This window comes from Macaca nemestrina, chromosome 20 (genome assembly GCF_043159975.1).
Source record: "Macaca nemestrina isolate mMacNem1 chromosome 20, mMacNem.hap1, whole genome shotgun sequence".
Lineage (NCBI taxonomy): Eukaryota > Metazoa > Chordata > Mammalia > Primates > Cercopithecidae > Macaca > Macaca nemestrina.
The window spans coordinates 1,833,227-1,850,246 of NC_092144.1; the positions used below are offsets into that span (position 1 = coordinate 1,833,227).

The window sequence follows — 17,020 nt, forward strand, 5'->3', positions numbered from 1 at the left end:
CAATGAGGTTTGCAGTTTTATTAAGAAAACAAAAACTCAACCTATACAAAAAGGAAAGCACTTCCGTTCCAGCAGGCAGCACCGTGGTGGGAGCGGCGGCCAAGTCTGTGGGGAACCGAGCTGCTCTGGCCTGTCCTGCAGCCCTGGCCCGGCTAGGCGTCCTGCTGCTGGATGAAGGGGTTGGGGATGGCCTCCATGCCGTCCTGCGGGCAGATCAGCACCACAGACGTGCCCCGGCACACCACGAGGCCTAGCTGCCGGGTGTCCTCCGTGAGCTTGTACTGGTCGTCAGGGTCTGGGAAGGAGCAGACAGAGAGGGCTGAGGGAGCTCCAGGAGGCCTCTGAGAATTTCCACCGACACAAGACCCTCGCTCCACCCTCCCCACCTGCACCCTGCGGGTGCCATGAGCATGCGGGGACCTCAGAGGGTGTGCACTCTGCGGGGCAGGTCCCCGGCTCCCATGGCTCAGACCCACAGCCCCTAGAGACCAGCGACAGCTCCACAGACAGCAGCCACAGCCTGCCCTCACTCCACAAACCACAGGAACAGGGAGGCCTGGGACCAGGTTATCAGACGGCCAGAATACAGGCACCCCGGGCCTCCCAGTCTCTGCAGGGTTCCTGGAACCCTAGGGGGCCAATATTCACCCTATAAGAGGCTGGGGGCTGGGCACAGTGGCTCACGCCTGTAATCCCAGCACTTTGGGAGGCCGAGGTGGGCAGATCACGAGGTCGAGAGATTGAGACCATCCTGGCCAACATGGTGAAACTTGGCCTCTACTAAAAATACAACAAATTAGCTGAGTGTGGTGGCAGGCGCCTGTAGTCCCAGCTCCTTGGGAGGCTGAGGCAGGAGAATCGCTTGAACCCGGGAGGCGGAGATTACAGTGAGCTGAGATGGCGCCACTGCACTCCAGCCTGGTGACAGTGAGATACTGTCTCAAAAAAAAAAAAGAGGCTGTTCATGTGGGTGGGACCCACGTGGGGATCATGTGGGCTGGCACCCCAGGGAAGTACCAGCAAGCCCAAGACAAGCTCTGAAGAGGCTGACAGCGATGGAAACTCCTCACTACTGTGGTCGTGTGCTGGTGGGGGCATGGGAGAACCACGGGGCCCAGGTTTTTAACATTTTTGTTTTAGAGACCAGGTCTTGCTCTGTCGCTCAGGCTGGAGTGCAGTAGCATCATCCCAGCTCACAGCCCCAACCTCCTGGGCTCAAGCAATCCTCCTGCCTTCGCCTCCCGAGTAGCTGGGGCCATAGGCACATGCACCGTCATGCCTGGCTAATTCATTTTTTTTTGTTTTTTTTGTACAGACAGGGTCCCACTATGTTGCCCAGGCTGGTCTCAAATTCCTGGGCTCAAGTGATCCTCCTGTCCCGGCCTCCCAAAGTGCAGGGATTACGGGCATGAGCCACCGTGGCCAGCTCCAAGAATAAATCTTGTGTCAGTATCAATGGGTCCGAGGGGTAAGACTGTCTCTTTCTAAGTCCTGGCCTCCCCCCGATGCCTGGGCTGGGCTGGGGACTTGCAGCAGGATCTTCTAGCGGGGAGAGTCTGAGGACCTGGCGGCCTCACTGGGGAGGAGAGCGAGCAGGGGCAGGGAAATGAGGGAGGGTTCTCTGGGGAGGGGATGGGGGCCCTGCGTTCATAGTGGGGATTAACAAGGCAGAAGAGGAGAGGGGCCCGAGAGGGGTCCCACAGCACGCTCGCTCTCCCACAGCAAGGCTGCTCTCGGCTGGGTGCCACAGCTCACACCTGGAACCCCAGTACTTTGGGAGGCTGAAGCAGGGGGATGGCGTGAGCCCAGGAGTTTGAGACCAGCCTGGGCAACACAGTGAGACCTCAGCTTATCTCTTTTTTTTGGAGACGGAGTCTTACTCTGTTTCTCAGGCTGGAGTGCAGTTGCACCATCTCGGCTCACTGCAGCTTCCGCCTCCCGGGTTCAAGCGATTCTCCTGCCTCAGCCTCCCGAGCAGCTGGGATTACAGGTGTGAGCCACCGTGCCCGGCCCCTCGCGACACCAGTTTAACAAAAACTGAAATAATACAACATTTAAAAAGCCTGTCCTCTAACTGTGCTGCGAGCATTTTAAGTGCCCTGTCAGTATGTAGAGACCAGTGGGGAAGCTTCCCCGTCTCTCCAGGCCCCACAACAATGGAGTTTCCAGCTTTGTGAGGACGTCCAGGACCGGTGAGCGCTCAGCCCGTCCATCGGCCAACACAAGGCTTCACGTTGGTGCCTCAGAGTGAGGTTTTGTGGGTTTCAGAGAGGAAGAGGCAGCAGGCAGCCCCATGGCCGCCTCCCTTGCCCTGCTGCCCCCTCACCCCACTGCCCTCCTCATCCCGCTGCCCGCCTCAGCCACCGCCCCACTCACCTCGCATGTACTCAATGGTGCCGTCCAGCACAAGGTTGAGGAGTGGGTCGAAGCCCTTCAGGATTCCACTGGCTTGGAGAAATCACCGGGGGAGAGAAATGAGAAGGCATGAGATCCATCTTGGGTACAGGGCCTGCCCCAGCATGGCCCAGGCATGGGGCTCACTGCTTCAGGGATGGAGGACTGAGGGTGGGGGAGGGCTCCCGGGAGGGGCTGGTGACAGGCGCCTCCAGAGTGACCCCCACCATGGGCAGCCGACTGTGTCTGCAGGGGGCTAGAGGACAAACACTTCTGGCCGTGTGGGCCACAGGGTGCCGGTCACAGCTGCTGGCTCGGGCTGCCTGGGTGGAAGCAGCTTCGGTGATGAGTCCACGTGTGGCTGAACCGTGGCCAGTCAGCTCGACACACAGGCACTGAAATGGGAATTTCGTATCATTTCCACATCGTGAGACAGTCTTCTTTTGATCCCTTTCCAGATATTTAAAAGTCATAAAAACAATTCTCGGCTCCAAAACAGTAGCAAAACAGGCCGCGGCACATGCATGCGGTGGAACCACCAGCCGGGAAGAGGAGCGAGGCTGGCGCAGGCCGCGGTGCGGATGTGCCTGAGGACGCGCCTGAGGACGCCACGCTCGGTGAGAGACGCCAGCCACAGAAGGCCGCGCAGCGTGTGATCCCGTTTCTATGAAAGGTCCAGGACAGGCCAATCCACAGAGACAGGGAGGGGATGTGTGGGTGCCGGGGAGGTGACAGGCAGTGACAGCTGATGGGGACAGGGCTTCCTCTAGGGGAGACGGAGTGCTCTGCTGGGACAGCGGTGGTGACTGCGCTGCCTGACCCGTGCTGGGTCCCTCAGTGAGTTCACGGAATACAGAAGAACAAATCCCAGCCCTGCAGCTCAGGGCTTGCGGGGAGCGGGCAAGAGAGATGCTCTGAGACCCGGGTGCAAAGGCTTTGGGGGCTGAGGCGGTTGCTGTGGCTTCTCTCTCCATGCTGCCTGCCCCACCCCCCAAGCCTCGCCACCTTAGGTCACAACTTGGCACCTTGGGTTAGGGCTCTCTGACCCGGTGGTGACCTCTGCCATCTGATCCTGCTCCGCAGTGTCTGGTGACACTGAGAAGGGTGAAGGGGGAGCTGCGTGTCCTCAGCAGAGGCCAGCCCACCCTCCCTGTCCGGGCCTCCCGTCCTCTCCCCCCAGGCTCCTCCAGCCCAGGCCCAGGAGCGGTTCCGCCTCTGCGCTCACTGAGGGGCGTCCCACAGCCACCCGCTCCCTACCCTCCTTCTTACCCCTGTCATCTTTCAGGTGCTTCCTCCAGACACCAACCCACACCCCTTAGGGTGCTGCCCTCTGCATGCCCCCCACCAATCTCAGGAAGCAGGCACCCCAGGCATTATTCTGCCCGCCTATCTTCTCCCAAGGCAGGGCTGTGAGCCTGTCCATGGCCGTTCTGCGCTGCGAACTACGACCAGAGGCGAAAGTGGCCCACCGCTCATCTCTGTATGCCAAAGTTTCACTGGCCCACCAGCACACTCGCCCGCTCAGGCACTGACCAGGGCGGCTCTCCTGCTCTGCGGGCATAGCTCACTGGTTGTGACAAGAGACCATCTGGGCTGCAAAGCTGAAGATATTTGCTGTCTGGCCTTCTACAGAGAAGGTCTGCCCACCTGCATACAGGCTTTAGCTCCTACCTCCACGGCTCCCTCTCTCTGCGCTCAAGTCCCTCCCCTGCAAAATGAAACTTGTCACCTATGAGATGGGGTCAGACGCAGCGGTTCAGGTCCTTGGCACCAGCCTGACCAGTGAGCCAGCCCTCCTCATGGGGACAGATGTGAGCACTGAGGTAGGTAGGTCTCTAACCAAGGTTCCCCTCCCCGGGGTGTGGGCTCGGGCCTGTGACTCTGAGGGGACATGACGTCACTCCTGCACTTAGGTTATGCAGCTGTTTAAGCCCCTGAACCAGCTGACTTTGAGCCAATCTAGAGGGAAACACCCTGGGTGAGCCTGACCATATCAGGTGAGTCCTTCAGGGAGCAAACCCTTTCTCTGCTGTGTGTGTGCGTGTGTGTGATTTATTTATTTTTAGACGGAGTCTCGCTCTGTCTCCCAGACTGGAGTGCAGTGGCGCGATCTCAGCTCACTGCAACCTCTGCCTCCTGGGTTCAAGAGATTCTCCTGCCTCAGCCTCCTGAGTTGTTGGGATTACAGGTGTGCACCACCACGCCCAGCTAATTTTTTTGTATTTTTCGTAGAGATGGGGTTTCACGAAACCCCATGTTGGTCAGGCTGGTCTCGATCTCCTGATCATATGATCCGCCTGCCTCAGCCTCCCAAAGTGCTGGGGTTACAGGCGTGAGTCCCTGCGCCCCGCCAAGAGCTGCCGCATGCATCACCAGCCCACTGCCCATGCGAATGCTTCCTGCCCTCTGAGAGCTCACTCTGTCTTCACTAGATTCCATGGAAGAGTCGCAGGCAGAGGCAAGCATCAGGTTGACATGCACGAAACCGCAAACGGTGACAGGTGCTACCAGGATCCTAGAACGATGGGGGGCCTGACGCCAGGGTCAGGGAGGGCTTCCCAGAGCAAGCACCTGTGGAACTTGTGCTTTTGCCGCCCTTTGCAGTCATAATCAGAAGTATGGATTCGGATTTTACTCCAAAACAACGGGGAGCCTCAGAGGTTTTCAGCAGGGAGCAAGAAGCCTCCATTTCTTTTTCATTAGGTGCCTCTGGCCGCTGAGTGGAGACTGACCTTAGTAGCTGTGATTCCCAATCACAGCTTGGGGGTCGGGGGGCGATCCTATCCCCAGAGAACACTAAGCAATGTCTGAGGCTATTTAGGTTGTCACAACTTGGTGGAGGCCAGGGATGCTGCTCAGCACCCTGCAGTGCCCCAGGACGGCCCCACTCCAGAGAATCCGGCCCCAAATGTATCCACACTGCTGTGCGGGAAAGACCTTGACTTAGAGGGAGGAAGAGGAGAAGCCGGGAGATCTGTGGGGATCTGGGGCAGTCCTTGGACACACAGGACTGCTCTGGAGGCCAAGCCGGAAATCCCAATACCGGCTGCGCCACTGTGACTTTGGGTTACGTTTGTTTCCCGCTCCTTGCCCCAGTTTCCCCGCCTGCAAAATGGCCATACCAGTTCCTACCTCCCGGCGTAATTCGGAAGCCTGCACAAGGTAGTCGGCGTCAAGCGTGTAAAGAGGCGCCTCTGCGGCGGCTCACGCCTGTCATCCCAGCACTTTGGGAGGCCGAGACGGGCGAATCACTTGAGGTCAGAAGTTTGAGACCAGCCTGGCCAACATGGTGAAACCCCGTCTCTACTAGAAATACAAAAATTAGCCAGGAGTGGTGGCGCCTGTAGCCCCAGCCACGCAGGAGGCTGAGGCAGGAGAATCGCTTGAACCCGGGAGGCGGAGGTTGCAGTGAGCTGAGATCGCACCACTTGCACTCCAGACTGGGCGACGGAGCGAGACTGCGTCTCAAAATAAATACATAAATAAAAATAAATAAAAGAGGCGCCTCTGCATGCATCCTCATCACCTCTGTTGCTGAGTTTATTTTAAAATTTTAAAGGGGGGGTGCCAACGGCGGGAGCCGCCTCACCTTCGCGTCCTCCCTGAAACTTCACCCGGATCGTCTTGTCGATGTACTTGGACAAGTCCAAGATGCTCTCCTTTTTCTTCTTCTCCTTATCCTGCGGGGAAAGCAGAGCGCATGAGGCCTGGAGCGCGGCCCGAGCCCCACGCCCCCCGGCTCCGGATTCCGCCGCGCGCTCACCGCCATCTTGTCGCGCCGTGCGGCCCTTCGCAGACACCGCCCCGTGCCCTGTGACCTCTCCCCTCCCCCCCACGCGCATGCGCGGCGCATGCGTGGCCCGGGGTCTCGGGGCGTTGCTGGGAAACATCTGCCGACGGTTGCGGCGGGCACCGGCCGAGATGGCGGCGGTGGCGGCGGCTGCGCTGGCGCGGCTTGTGGCGGCCTTTCTGCTCCTCGCGGCCCAGGTGAGCGCGGCACCGGTCCCGACGGCACCGCAGGCTGCGGCCCTTCGGCCTCTCGGCCCCGAGGCTACGCGCAGGAACGACCCCTCTTGGCCCGTCTTGGGGGTCCAGCCTCGGGGATCCGCGGTCCCCTCGTTGTCGGCCGGCGGTGCCGGGGCCCGGCCGTGACCTTGCGGGGCTGTCCCCGGCTTCTCTCCCTTCCCCGCCTCGGAGGCCCTCCGCCGCTGCAGCGCCCCTCACTTCCCACCGGGCCTGAAGTTTGTGCCCCCTCCATCTCCCGGTTCTGCTTGTCCGTTTCGGGGTCTCCAGCCGCCGCGGGGGACGCCTCTCTCCCGCTCTGTGGCCTTGGGCAGGCGGCCGCCCACCCCGCTCCGAGCCTCAGTTTCCCTTTAGGCGGAATGGCCCGGTGCTAAGCTAACCTCAGCCTAGGGGGTGCGGTGGGGGAACCCAGAGGCGTCCCGCGTGTCCCCCAGTGACTGGCCAGCATCCTGGAGCGGCCAAGAGCCCAGCCCTGCACTGGGGTCGTATCCCCGCTCCATCTTTTACTCCGTGACCTTGGACGAGGGAATTCCCTGCTTTGAGCGTCAGTTGCTCGTCTGGAGAAGGGGGGTCGACTATGGTGTGGATTCTGGAGATGCTACCCAGGGTGACCAGCGCCTAGGGACAGCACGCCTTCCTTATATTCATTGTGTACCCTTTGATGTAGAGTGTCAGGTTCTAGCGGGGACAGTCTACGAGATGGCACTGTCGTAACTGCATCTTTTATTTTCTTAATTCCAAATCTTCCCTCTTACCTGAGTTTGGTGGCTCAGGGAATGGAACCCGGAGCAGCCTCACAAATGCGGCCCTTAACCTTCACTCCTCTCTCAGAGTTCTCTTAAGGTGTCGCTGCCACTGGGCTCCTTCTTAGTCTCCACTCTTCCAGCCCCACCGCCATCCCCCTGCTGTGGCTGCCTTTGTCCCCCACATCCCTAGTCCATCCTCGACACAGCAGGAGTGACCCTTTCAAAGTATGTCAGTCCATGTCGCATCTGGATGAACGTGCCGTCCAGTTGTGACCTGGCGCCAGGGAAGCCTGCAGCTCATTGCAGGAGCTTCGTTGTCTAGTCTTTTCTCTTACCCTGAAACGCCCGTGGTCTCTGCAAGGCTGGAGGGCCCCCTCAGAAGCTTTCTGCGAACCGCACCTCCACCCCCAGCTGCCCTGTCAGCCCCCTGGACTCCCCCCATTCTGCGGCCAGGGACCTAGAGACCCCAGACATTTGGAAGGAGGAGGAAAGCCAAAGGTGGAAGAAAGATAGAAAGATCACAGAACGCTGTGGAGGGAGGGACTCAGTTTGCCTGGGAAGGCTTTTCTGAAGCAGGTGTGTTTTTTTTGTTTGTTTTTTTGAGACGGAGTCTTGCTCTGTCTCCCAGGCTGGAGTGCAGTGGCATGATCTCAGCTCACTGCAACCTCTACCTCCCGGTTCAAGCAATTCTCCCACCTCAGTCTCTCGAATAGCTGGGATTACAGGTGCACGCCACCACACCTGGCTATTTTTTTTTTTTTTTTTTTAAGTAGAGATGAGGTTTAACCACATTGGTCAGGCTGGTCTCAAACTTCTGACCTCAGGTGATCCACCTACCTCGGCCTCCCAAAGTATAGGGATGACAGGCGTGAGCCACCATGCCCAGCCCTGAAGCAGGTGTTCTGAGCCATGAGTAGGAGTTTGCCGGGTCGGCAGGAGGGGAAGGGTGTTGGAAGCACCAGAAGCAGCATGAGCGGGGGCTGGGAGGTGTGAGAGCTAGCGGGTTATTTGGGGTTGGCAAGGGGTGGGCTGTGGCTGGAGTCTAGGGTGGAACAATGCTGGAAGGGAGGATTTACATCCTGAAAGATGTCACCACCAAGGAGGTCCTGGGGGGTGGGCCGTGGATGGACGCTGGAGCAGGGGCACAGAGGAGGGGGGAGTGGTGCGAGTGGCCCCAGGCAGAGAGTGAAGGCAGAGCATTTGGCCTCTTAGGCTGGATGCCAGGCCGCCTGGTGGAAAGCAGGTTGTGGAAGGCTCTCTGTGCTGGGCTGCATGGACTTTAACCTGGGGCGGCTGAGGAGTGTGAGCTTTATCTGGAAGGTGGGGAGTCAAAGGACGTGTCAGAGGGACGTGAGAGAGCAGGTGCTCCTGGCCTTCCCAGAACCCCGGTTGTAAATACACCCTGAGAGGCCTGTCCCTGTTGGGGGGTGGTGCTTCGCGGCAGTGGAAATTTGAGTCCGATTGCCCAGAATGAGACTAGCTCTCTGGGCAGAAGCCTGCTTGGTGACAGTCCTCGACTCGCTTGCTACCATTCTGTGACCCTGAGCAAGGAAGTGACCTCCCCAGTGAGACACCTCCCCTCCCCCACCCCATAGAGCCCATTCCTCAGCAGATCTCAGCTGGAGCTGGTGGCCCTGGCTGGACCCGGCCTGGCTCCTGGAACTCCTGAGTTCCCAGAAGGGAGGCTCTCCCGGCTTGGACTCACTGGCCTGTTTCAAAGGCCCTTGACATGGATGCTTTCACAGTCACTTCAAAGCAGGGTTTCTAAGCCTAGAAGTTTCTAAACAAGTGTGCAGTGGCGAAGCATCTGTGCTGCGATTTGTGAAGGATTTGGAGGTCAAGGCCTGGGCTTTGAGCCTGTCCTTGTAGCCCGAGCTTTTTCTGCTCCTCCAAATTTCGGTGGGCCTGACTAAAACTCAGGGCCCTCAGAGCTGTGGCCGTTGGACTAATTGTTCCCAGTTTCTTTTTTTTTTTTTTTTTTTTTTTTGAGACGGAGTCTCGCTGTGTCTCCCAGGCTGGAGTGCAGTGGCGTGATCTCGGCTCACTGCAAGCTCCGCCTCCCGGGTTCACGCCATTCTCCCGCCTCAGCCTCCCAAGTAGCTGAGACTACAGGCGCCCGCCACCACGCCCGGCTAGTTTTTTGTATTTTTAGTAGAGACGGGGTTTCACCGTGTTAGCCAGGATAGTCTCGATCTCCTGACCTCGTGATCCACCCGCCTCGGCCTCCCAAAGTGCTGGGATTACAGGCTTGAGCCACCGCGCCCGGCCAGGCTTGTTTTTTTTAACAGAAAACCAGTTTTGCGAATTGTGGAGAGGAAAATGCATGAATGTGCTTTTGTGCTTTTAAATGACCCTTTTAGAGAGAAGCAGAGAAGCAGTTCTATCGGTTCCCATTTTACACAATAGACACTTTTCACCAAAGTCCCTGATCCCATAGAACAGAGCTTGGCAGGTGTTTTCTGGGAAGGGCTAGACAGTAGTTTTGCTGGGCTCTGTGGCCCACGTGGCCCGTGGTGCGGATGCTTGGTTTCTCCTGTTGTACCTCCAGAGCCAGAGACTCTTCCTTAGGAATGGGCTTGGCTGTGTTCCAATAAAACTTTATTTACAAACACAGACGGTGGGCCGGACTATGGATTCTTGGCCTCTGCCGTGACCCATAACATCCCTCCTGGAGTAGGTGCGAGGGGTTCTGAACACTGCGGGGCTGTGTTGGAAGGGGCACCCTCCGGGCTCGGCACCGGGGCCAGACTAAGGGTTGCTCTCAGGGAAGGCAGTCTGGTGGGCAGAACTGGAAAGAAAGGGCTCCTGACTCTGCCTCGGCTCTGGGGGAGGTCACACGGGAGGTGCTTGGAGTTGGGCTGGGGCAGGTGTGGGAAGGAAGCAGCATTAGCCAAGTGCTATGAGATCCCCAGTCGATTGTGGGGACTGGGGCTCCGTGGGCTTTCACCATGCTGCCACCCCGAGGTCACCAGGGCCTTGATCAAGATGCTCCCAGACCAGGCCGGAGCCCTTGTGTGGTTTCAGTGAGGGCCCGGCTGTTGGAGAGCCAATCTGTGCCCGTGTGCTGGGGTTGGTGTCTGGCATCAGGGACCGTCGGGACCTTTAGCTAAGCCAGAGCTCCCCTTCCCCAGCCCCAGCTTGGCAGAGCTGCTTCTGCATTGTGGGCCCTTGTGGCGTTGTGGCATTGGCCTTTTCGGTGCATGGCTCAGTCCCCCTCCAGATATGTTGCCATCCTGTTCCTGATGAGGTGAATGGCTGTGGCCTGTTTGTTTCCATGGCAGGTCCCCTGGGGACCAGGGGGTGTGGCTGTCTGTCTGGGAGGTTTACAACCTGGCAGGAGCCCTGCAGCTCCGGAAGGCCTGGCCCAGGAGCCTGCAGTGTGCAGAGTGCCCTGGGCACTCCTGAGAACAGGTGGGCCTAGGGCGCGGGGGTGGGTCTCCTTGGTCCCTGGCACATGGCTTTTCTCCTGGGACCCCTCCACCCTGTGCAGGCCGGGCTCCCCTGGGGGCCCACAGTGAGGGTCTGCAGTGTGACGCAGCAGCTGGGACCTGGGCCCCGTCCCTGTGGGACCCTCCGGTGACTGGTGTCCTCATGAGATGGAGATGTCCTTGTCAGCTGCTGGGTGGGGGCCCTGGGCAGGGGAGCAGGAGGAAGGTGGGGATGGTAGGTGTGGGCGGCTGGACTGGACTGGGCTCTGCTGGGAGAACCGTGGCTCTGCTTAGGCCAGAGCCCCTCAGTGTCTGCAGTGGTCCCCGCGGTGGGAAGTGTGGTGAGCAGCACCAGCTTCCTGCATGTGGAATTGCGTCTTTCCTCATAGCTCCATCCTACTCTCTTAAGCACTGGGTTGAGGAGGCGGGGTCAGCCCTTCTGGTCCAGGCCCGTCTACTCCGCGACCCTCCTGGGAGGCGTCCAGGGCTTTAGGGCCCGGTCCTGCCCCTTACTTCATTTTGAGAGCATGGCAAGGGCCTGGGCCCGCTCTGTCCCGGTGCGGTGGGCCACCGCCCCTGCTCCTCTTGGCCGGCTTTGGCCACTCGTCCCCGTTCCGTGTGAGGGGCTCCTGCCAGAGGATCCGGACCTTCTCCCTGTGGCCCTCTCTGAGCTGCTGCTGCTGCAGGCTGGAGAGCACGAACTTGAAGTCCTGACTGGCTGTTCCTTCTCCCTCCCGGGAAGGGGGAGCTGCTGTGCTGGACTCTGCTGGTTTGGGGCTTCGCGGGGAACACGACGCTGTCTGTCCTGCTGGTGGCAGCGTGACCTGTGGCAAACCTCAGCCTGTCCCACTCAGGACCCAGTGCCCGTAGGCCCCTTGGCTCAGCTGCTTCCTGCTATTCTTCCAGCAGGAGCTGAGGGATGCCGGCCGACCTGGGATCCATCCCCCTGGTCTGGGACCCATTATGTGCCTGGACCCCCTTGTGCCCCTGGAGTGCCAGTTGACAGGCAGTGCTCATGGGGCTGTGGGTCAAAGGCCACCCAGACCTGGGGGGTGTGGAGGCTTGTTCAGGCCTCCTGCCCAAGCCCAGGGCCAGGTCCGCTCGGGCCCTGCCCTTCTTCCCTGCTGAGGGCTCTGCCTTCGGCTGTCCTTCTCCCACCGTGCCCACTGGTCCTGGGAGGTCCAGGAGGTGATGCGATCCCTGTTTTTTGGTGCAGAAACTCGGGAGCCACAGAGAGGTGACCTGACACACTCATGGTCACCAGCCTGGGTCCCCCTGAGGAAGGTGAGCTGGTCTGCGTCTTTGCTATAAACCATGCACCGTCACATCCCTGTCTGTCCTGTCGAGACGGGGAGGCGTCCCAGACGACCTCGTGAACACGGGCGCCCTTCCTGGAGGCATCCTTGTCTCCTCGGGCCTGTTTCCCGTGCTGTGGCTCTGATCGCCGGCCTTGTCCCGCAGGTGGCCTGCGAGTACGGCATGGTGCACGTGGTCTCCGAGGCTGGGGGCCCCAGAGGCAAAGACTACTGCATCCTCTACAACCCGCAGTGGGCCCATCTGCCGCATGACCTCAGCAAGGCGGTAAGTGCCCGCCCCCTGGGTGCCGCCGCGGGGGGGAATGCGTGGGCCCCAGGGCTCTAGAGACTCATCCAGCCAGGGCTGCAGGAAAGATCCAGAGGCGAGAGGCAGGCCCTGGCCAGGTCTGGGGGACTCTTGGGTAGCCCCTAGTTCCCCTGGGCCTCCCCAACCCTGGTCATCAATGCAGGCTGTCCATAGGGCCTTGGGATGCAAACCTAGAGGCACCGGCTCAGCCCCATGTGGTGGACAAGGGTCTCTATTGCTCCATGCTGGGCTCCCCATCTGGTGGGCCCGGACAGAGGGCTCCTTGGAGGAGTGACAGCAGAGGGCACAGTGGGGTCTCATGGACGAGACCTGTTCCTTTCACCATCTTCCCGACTGGGGCACTAACACCTGCTGCTGGGTGGGTCCCTCCCTCCCTCAGAGGCGCCACCTCCTTTCCCACTGCATCCCTCAGGCCCTGCCCCCTTCTCACTGCATCCTTCAGGCCCCGCCCTCTTTCCCACTGCATCCCTCAGGCTCTGCCCCCTTCTCACTGCATCCTTCAGGCCCCGCCCTCTTTTCCACTGCATCCCTGAGGCCCTGCCCCCTTTCTCACTGCATCCTTCAGGCCCCACCCTCTTTTCCACTGCATCCCTCAGGCCCCGCCTCCTTTCCCACCATGTTCCTCAGGCCCTGCCTCCTTTCCCACTGTGTCCCTCAGGCCCCGCCTCCTTTCCCACTGTATCCTTCAGGCCCCACCTCCTTTCCCACTGAGTCCCTCAGGCCCCGCCTCCTTTCCCACTGTGTCCCTCAGGCCCCGCCTCCTTTCCCACTGTATCCTTCAGGCCCCACCTCCTTTCCGACTGAGTCCCTCAGGCCCCGCCTCCTTTCCCACTGTATCCTTCAGGCCCCACCTCCTTTCCGACTGAGTCCCTCAGGCCCCGCCTCCTTTCCCACTGTATCCTTCAGGCCCCACCTCCTTTCCAACTGAGTCCCTCAGGCCCCGCCTCCTTTCCCACTGTATCCTTCAGGCCCCACCTCCTTTCCCACTGAGTCCCTCAGGCCCCGCCTCCTTTCCCACTGTGTCCCTCAGGCCCCGCCTCCTTTCCCACTGTATCCTTCAGGCCCCACCTCCTTTCCGACTGAGTCCCTCAGGCCCCGCCTCCTTTCCCACTGTATCCTTCAGGCCCCGCCTCCTTTCCCACTGAGTCCCTCAGGTCCTGCCTCCTTTCCCACTGCATTGCTCAGGCCCCACCTCTCCTGCTGAGTCCTTCAGGCCCCGCATCCTTTCCCACTGTGTCCCTCAGACCCTGCCTCCCTCAGGCCCCACCTCCTTTCCCACTGCTTCCCTCAGGCCCCGCATCCTTTCCCACTGTGTCCCTCAGGCCCCACCTCCTTTCCCACTGTGTCCCGCCCCCTCCTGGATCCCTCGAGGCCTGTCGGCCAAGAGGTGCTAGGGTCTTCCTGTCTGCTTTGTTCATAGTGTGTGCGTGAGCACGTGTGTAACTGGTACGTGCCTGCACACGCGTACGTGTCTGAGTGCATGTTTATGTGAGTTTGCGTGAGTGTGTGTGTGCATATGCCTGAGTGTGTGTGTGAGCACATGTGTAATAGACATGTGCATGGACATGTATGCACCTTAGTGCGTGTGTGGGTGTGTCAGCACACGTGTGCATGTGAGCGTGTGTAATAGGTGTGTGGGGGCATGTGCATGGGTCTGAGTGTGTGTGTCTGTGTGCACGTGTGTGAGCGTGCATCTAGTAGGTTTCTGTATGGGTGTGTGAGTGCGTGTGTGTGTGTACAGGTGTGTGTAAGCACGCAACCGCGTAATAGGTATGTTTGTGGATACGTGCATGTGTCTGTGCACGCGTGCGTGTGTAATAGGTGTGCGTTTATGTGTGTGCGTGTGCATAATAGGTTTGTGTGTGGGTGTGCCTGTGTATTCGAGTTCGTGTGTGCATGAGTGTGTGCGTGTGAGCTCATGTGTCGTAGGTATGCGCACATGCCTGAGTGCGTTTGTCTGTGTGAATCGTGTGGTGTGTGTGCATGCATGTGTGTGTAATAGGTGTGTGTGCCCGAGCAGGAGTGCACAGGTGTGTGCTTGCCTGTGCACGTGTGTGCCGTGTGCTCTGGGCTATGTGTGTGTGCACGTGTGTGCGCGTGTGTAATAGGTATGTGTGTGCTTGAGCGTGAGTGCGCATGTGTGTGCTTGCGTCTGCATGTGTGTACCTTGTGCTTCGGCCTGGCTGTGTATGTGTGCACGTGCATGTGTGTGCGCTCCATCCTGGCAGTGGGTGTGTGTGTGTGTGCATGTGTGCGTGTGTGTGTCATGTGCTCCGGCCTGGCTGTGGGTGTGTGCTCCAGCCTGGCTGTGGGTGTGCGTGTGTGTGTGTGCACTGGCCTGGCTGTGTGCGCATGTGTGCGTGCGCACATGTGTCTTGGCTTCCTTCCTGGGCTGTGAGGTCGCTGAGAGTCGGGGCCTTGTTCTCCGCACACTGGAACCCCTCCCGTTTCTCACAGATGCCTGGCCGTGGTGGGGCTGTGGTGGGGACCCACTCGGTCTTGCTGAGTGAGCTGTGATGGCTCGCAGGGTGGCTCAGGTGTCAGGGGACAGCCTTGTCTGTGAGGACTCCGGCCCTGCTCAGATGAGGCACCCCAACCCGTCGCCCAGCGCCCTGCTGTGGGAACCACCGTAGGGATGGCTCTGCCTAGGTGGGGCCGAGGCCATGCGGGGCTTTAGGCGAGAGCCGAGATCTAACTCAGCGCAGGCTTCGGGTGGGAGAAGGGGCAGCTGGGTCCTCCTGGTGACTCACATCACGTGAGACGAAACCGTGCCCTGGCCTTTCCAGTCTTTCCTGCAGTTGCGCAACTGGACGGCCTCCCTGCTCTGCTCCGCAGCGGACCTCCCTGCCCACGGCTTTGGCAACCAGATCCCGCTGGTGGCCCGGGGGAACTGCACCTTCTATGAGAAAGTGAGGCTGGCCCAGGGCAGCGGAGCACGCGGGCTGCTCATCGTCAGCAGGGAGAGGCTGGTACGGCCCTGCACCCCCACCGCCGAGCCAGCTCTCAGGGGCAGGAGGGGGGTGCAGGAGGCAGCAGCGGCAGGGGCTGCTCTTCTGATTTCTCACCAAAGGCAGGCCCTCTGTGGGGAGGATCCGGGCTGAGTGTGGCTGTGGGGAGGATCCGGGCTGAGTGTGGCTGTGGGGAGGATCCGGGCTGAGTGTGGCTGTGGGGAGGGCAGAGATGAGTCTGTTCTTTCTGTGCTGCTGGCCGGGGCTGTGGAACTCTGGCCGTGGTCTTGCTGGGTGCCTGTGCTAGAGCAGCCCCCGGGGTGAGGGAAACCACACTCTCCATAGGGATGGGATTGGGGTGTCTTCTGCGGAGCAGATGGCCTGGCCCTGAACTGGCCCCTTCTGGGGACCCTGGTGCCCTGGCTCTCGAGCCGGTGGGGCTGTGCTCACCTGTGTGGTCCTATCCAAGTGGCCTGAAGCCCAGCCCCTTTTCCATCTGCTGTGAAACGGGCTGTGGTTGAGAACTGGGGGCCTGGCAAGGCTGGTCACAGCAGGGACACGCTGACTGCTGGGCTGGGCAGGGTGCACGGCACCCCTGAAGTGTAGTTTTGGGGTAAGAAGTAAATGGAGTGCAGGAATTCCCTCACAGCCCTGCCCGTGGCTCTAGGCTGCCCCCGCTAGCATTGCAGCCTGAGCCTGGCCACCCGGGGAGGCCTGGGGCAGGGTCTCAGGGCTGAGGCCAGAGCAGGCCGGGCAGAGCCGAGGGTGTCATCCCCGTCTGCACGTGCTGCCGTCGTCATTGAGAGAGGCCCTCAGTGGGTGCGGGGCTCAAGGTGGCCTAGTGGGCAGGCGTGGGCTGTGACAAGTGTCACTCAGGACGTGTGTGTGCGGTTAGGGAGTCCCACGGCTGAGGGAGGGATTGGCTGTCTTAGGCCCGGGGCCCTGTTGTCGGGTGAAGAAGTCTTGATGCCCTTGGGCCTCCCTGTCCTTGGGTCCTCCTGGGAGGCCGGAGGCTGTCAGGTGCAGAGGGGGAGCAGACAGGCGCCCCCAGCCTGGCCTGAGCCTCGAGTGAGGGTCCCAGGAGAGGAGGCAATGGGCACAGAGCTGGGGGCCCACCCATTGCTGCGGGTGATGCCTGCCGCTCCCTCCTCTGGGCCCCCAGGTCCCCCCGGGGGGCAATAAGACGCAATATGATGAGATTGGCATTCCTGTGGCCCTGCTCAGCTACAAAGACATGTTGGACATCTTCAGGGTAGGCCTGCCGCTGCTCAGACGCGCGCTCCCGAGGAGATGGGCGGGGGCTTCGGGCTGGCTGCCGGGGGGGTTTGTGCCGGGGTGGTGGGTGAGGCGTGGCCCCTGCAGGCCAGGGTCTCCAGCCCCAGCCCCATAGCCCACCGCTGCACGCTGACCTGTGGCTGGCGGGTGGCTCTGATGCCTGCCCCTGGTGTGTTCCTTGAGGCAGCGTTTCGGCCGCATGGTGAGGGTGGCACTGTATGCGCCTCATGAGCCAGTGCTGGACTACAACATGGTCATCATCTTCATCATGGCCGTGGGCACTGTCGCCATCGGCGGCTACTGGGCCGGGAGTCGGGACGTGAAGAAGTGAGTTTTGCGCCGTGTGTGGGCTGTGATGGGTGGGCGGGTGGGCGGGCGGCTCTGACGCGGCCTGGGACGGCCAGTCTTCCCATCCGGAACAGCAGTGAGCGCTTTGGCCTGGGCAGGCACGGCTCGCCCCGTGGAGCCCTTCCTTTCTTCCTCAGGAGGTCCTGGGACAGAATCAGGCTCTTTTCCTGCTGGGGTGGGCTCCGGGGACCTGGTGGGTGTGCAGGGCTGGGCAGGTGTGGATGTGGCAGGTACA

At 60.5% G+C, this 17,020-nt stretch overlaps 2 protein-coding genes across 4 annotated transcripts; one reads left to right on the forward strand and one right to left on the reverse strand.

Moving 5' to 3' along the window:
- Positions 1 to 3: 3 nt before the first annotated feature.
- On the reverse strand, positions 4 to 6,306 carry LOC105485817 (LSM7 homolog, U6 small nuclear RNA and mRNA degradation associated). Its single transcript, XM_011748327.3, has 4 exons — positions 6,158 to 6,306; positions 5,984 to 6,074; positions 2,377 to 2,448; positions 4 to 295 (listed from the first exon to the last, which is right to left on the reverse strand). The coding sequence occupies exons 1-4, from the start codon at positions 6,245 to 6,247 to the stop codon at positions 153 to 155; spliced, it is 396 nt and encodes a 131-aa protein (XP_011746629.2). The 5' UTR covers positions 6,248 to 6,306; the 3' UTR covers positions 4 to 152.
- On the forward strand, positions 6,235 to 16,799 carry LOC105487243 (signal peptide peptidase-like 2B). Of its 3 annotated transcripts, none has more exons than XM_071087098.1 (5): positions 6,235 to 6,381; positions 12,053 to 12,172; positions 15,001 to 15,183; positions 16,325 to 16,414; positions 16,625 to 16,799. In XM_071087098.1, the coding sequence occupies exons 1-5, from the start codon at positions 6,235 to 6,237 to the stop codon at positions 16,766 to 16,768; spliced, it is 684 nt and encodes a 227-aa protein (XP_070943199.1). In that variant the 3' UTR covers positions 16,769 to 16,799. The 3 variants fall into 3 exon arrangements, with proteins under 3 accessions (XP_070943199.1, XP_070943201.1, XP_070943200.1); XM_071087100.1 differs by having other exon boundaries at positions 16,621 to 16,788; XM_071087099.1 differs by lacking the exon at positions 6,235 to 6,381 and adding an exon at positions 11,768 to 11,875.
- The last annotated feature ends 221 nt before the right edge of the window (positions 16,800 to 17,020 follow it).

What these genes read in the sequence shown, in the direction of transcription:
- LOC105485817 (XM_011748327.3), bottom strand. Translation starts at nt 6,247, where the DNA reads ATGCGCCGCGCATGCGCGTGGGGGGGAGGGGAGAGGTCACAGGGCACG. An exon ending in GTTTCAGGGAGGACGCGAAG is followed by an intron (nt 2,449 to 5,983) that starts GTGAGGCGGCTC and finishes GATTTCTCCAAG; the next exon opens with CCAGTGGAATCCTGAAGGGC. An exon ending in CACCATTGAGTACATGCGAG is followed by an intron (nt 296 to 2,376) that starts GTGAGTGGGGCG and finishes GCTCCTTCCCAG; the next exon opens with ACCCTGACGACCAGTACAAG.
- LOC105487243 (XM_071087098.1), top strand. Translation starts at nt 6,235, where the DNA reads ATGCGCGGCGCATGCGTGGCCCGGGGTCTCGGGGCGTTGCTGGGAAAC. An exon ending in TTCTGCTCCTCGCGGCCCAG is followed by an intron (nt 6,382 to 12,052) that starts GTGAGCGCGGCA and finishes CTTGTCCCGCAG; the next exon opens with GTGGCCTGCGAGTACGGCAT. An exon ending in CGCATGACCTCAGCAAGGCG is followed by an intron (nt 12,173 to 15,000) that starts GTAAGTGCCCGC and finishes TGGCCTTTCCAG; the next exon opens with TCTTTCCTGCAGTTGCGCAA.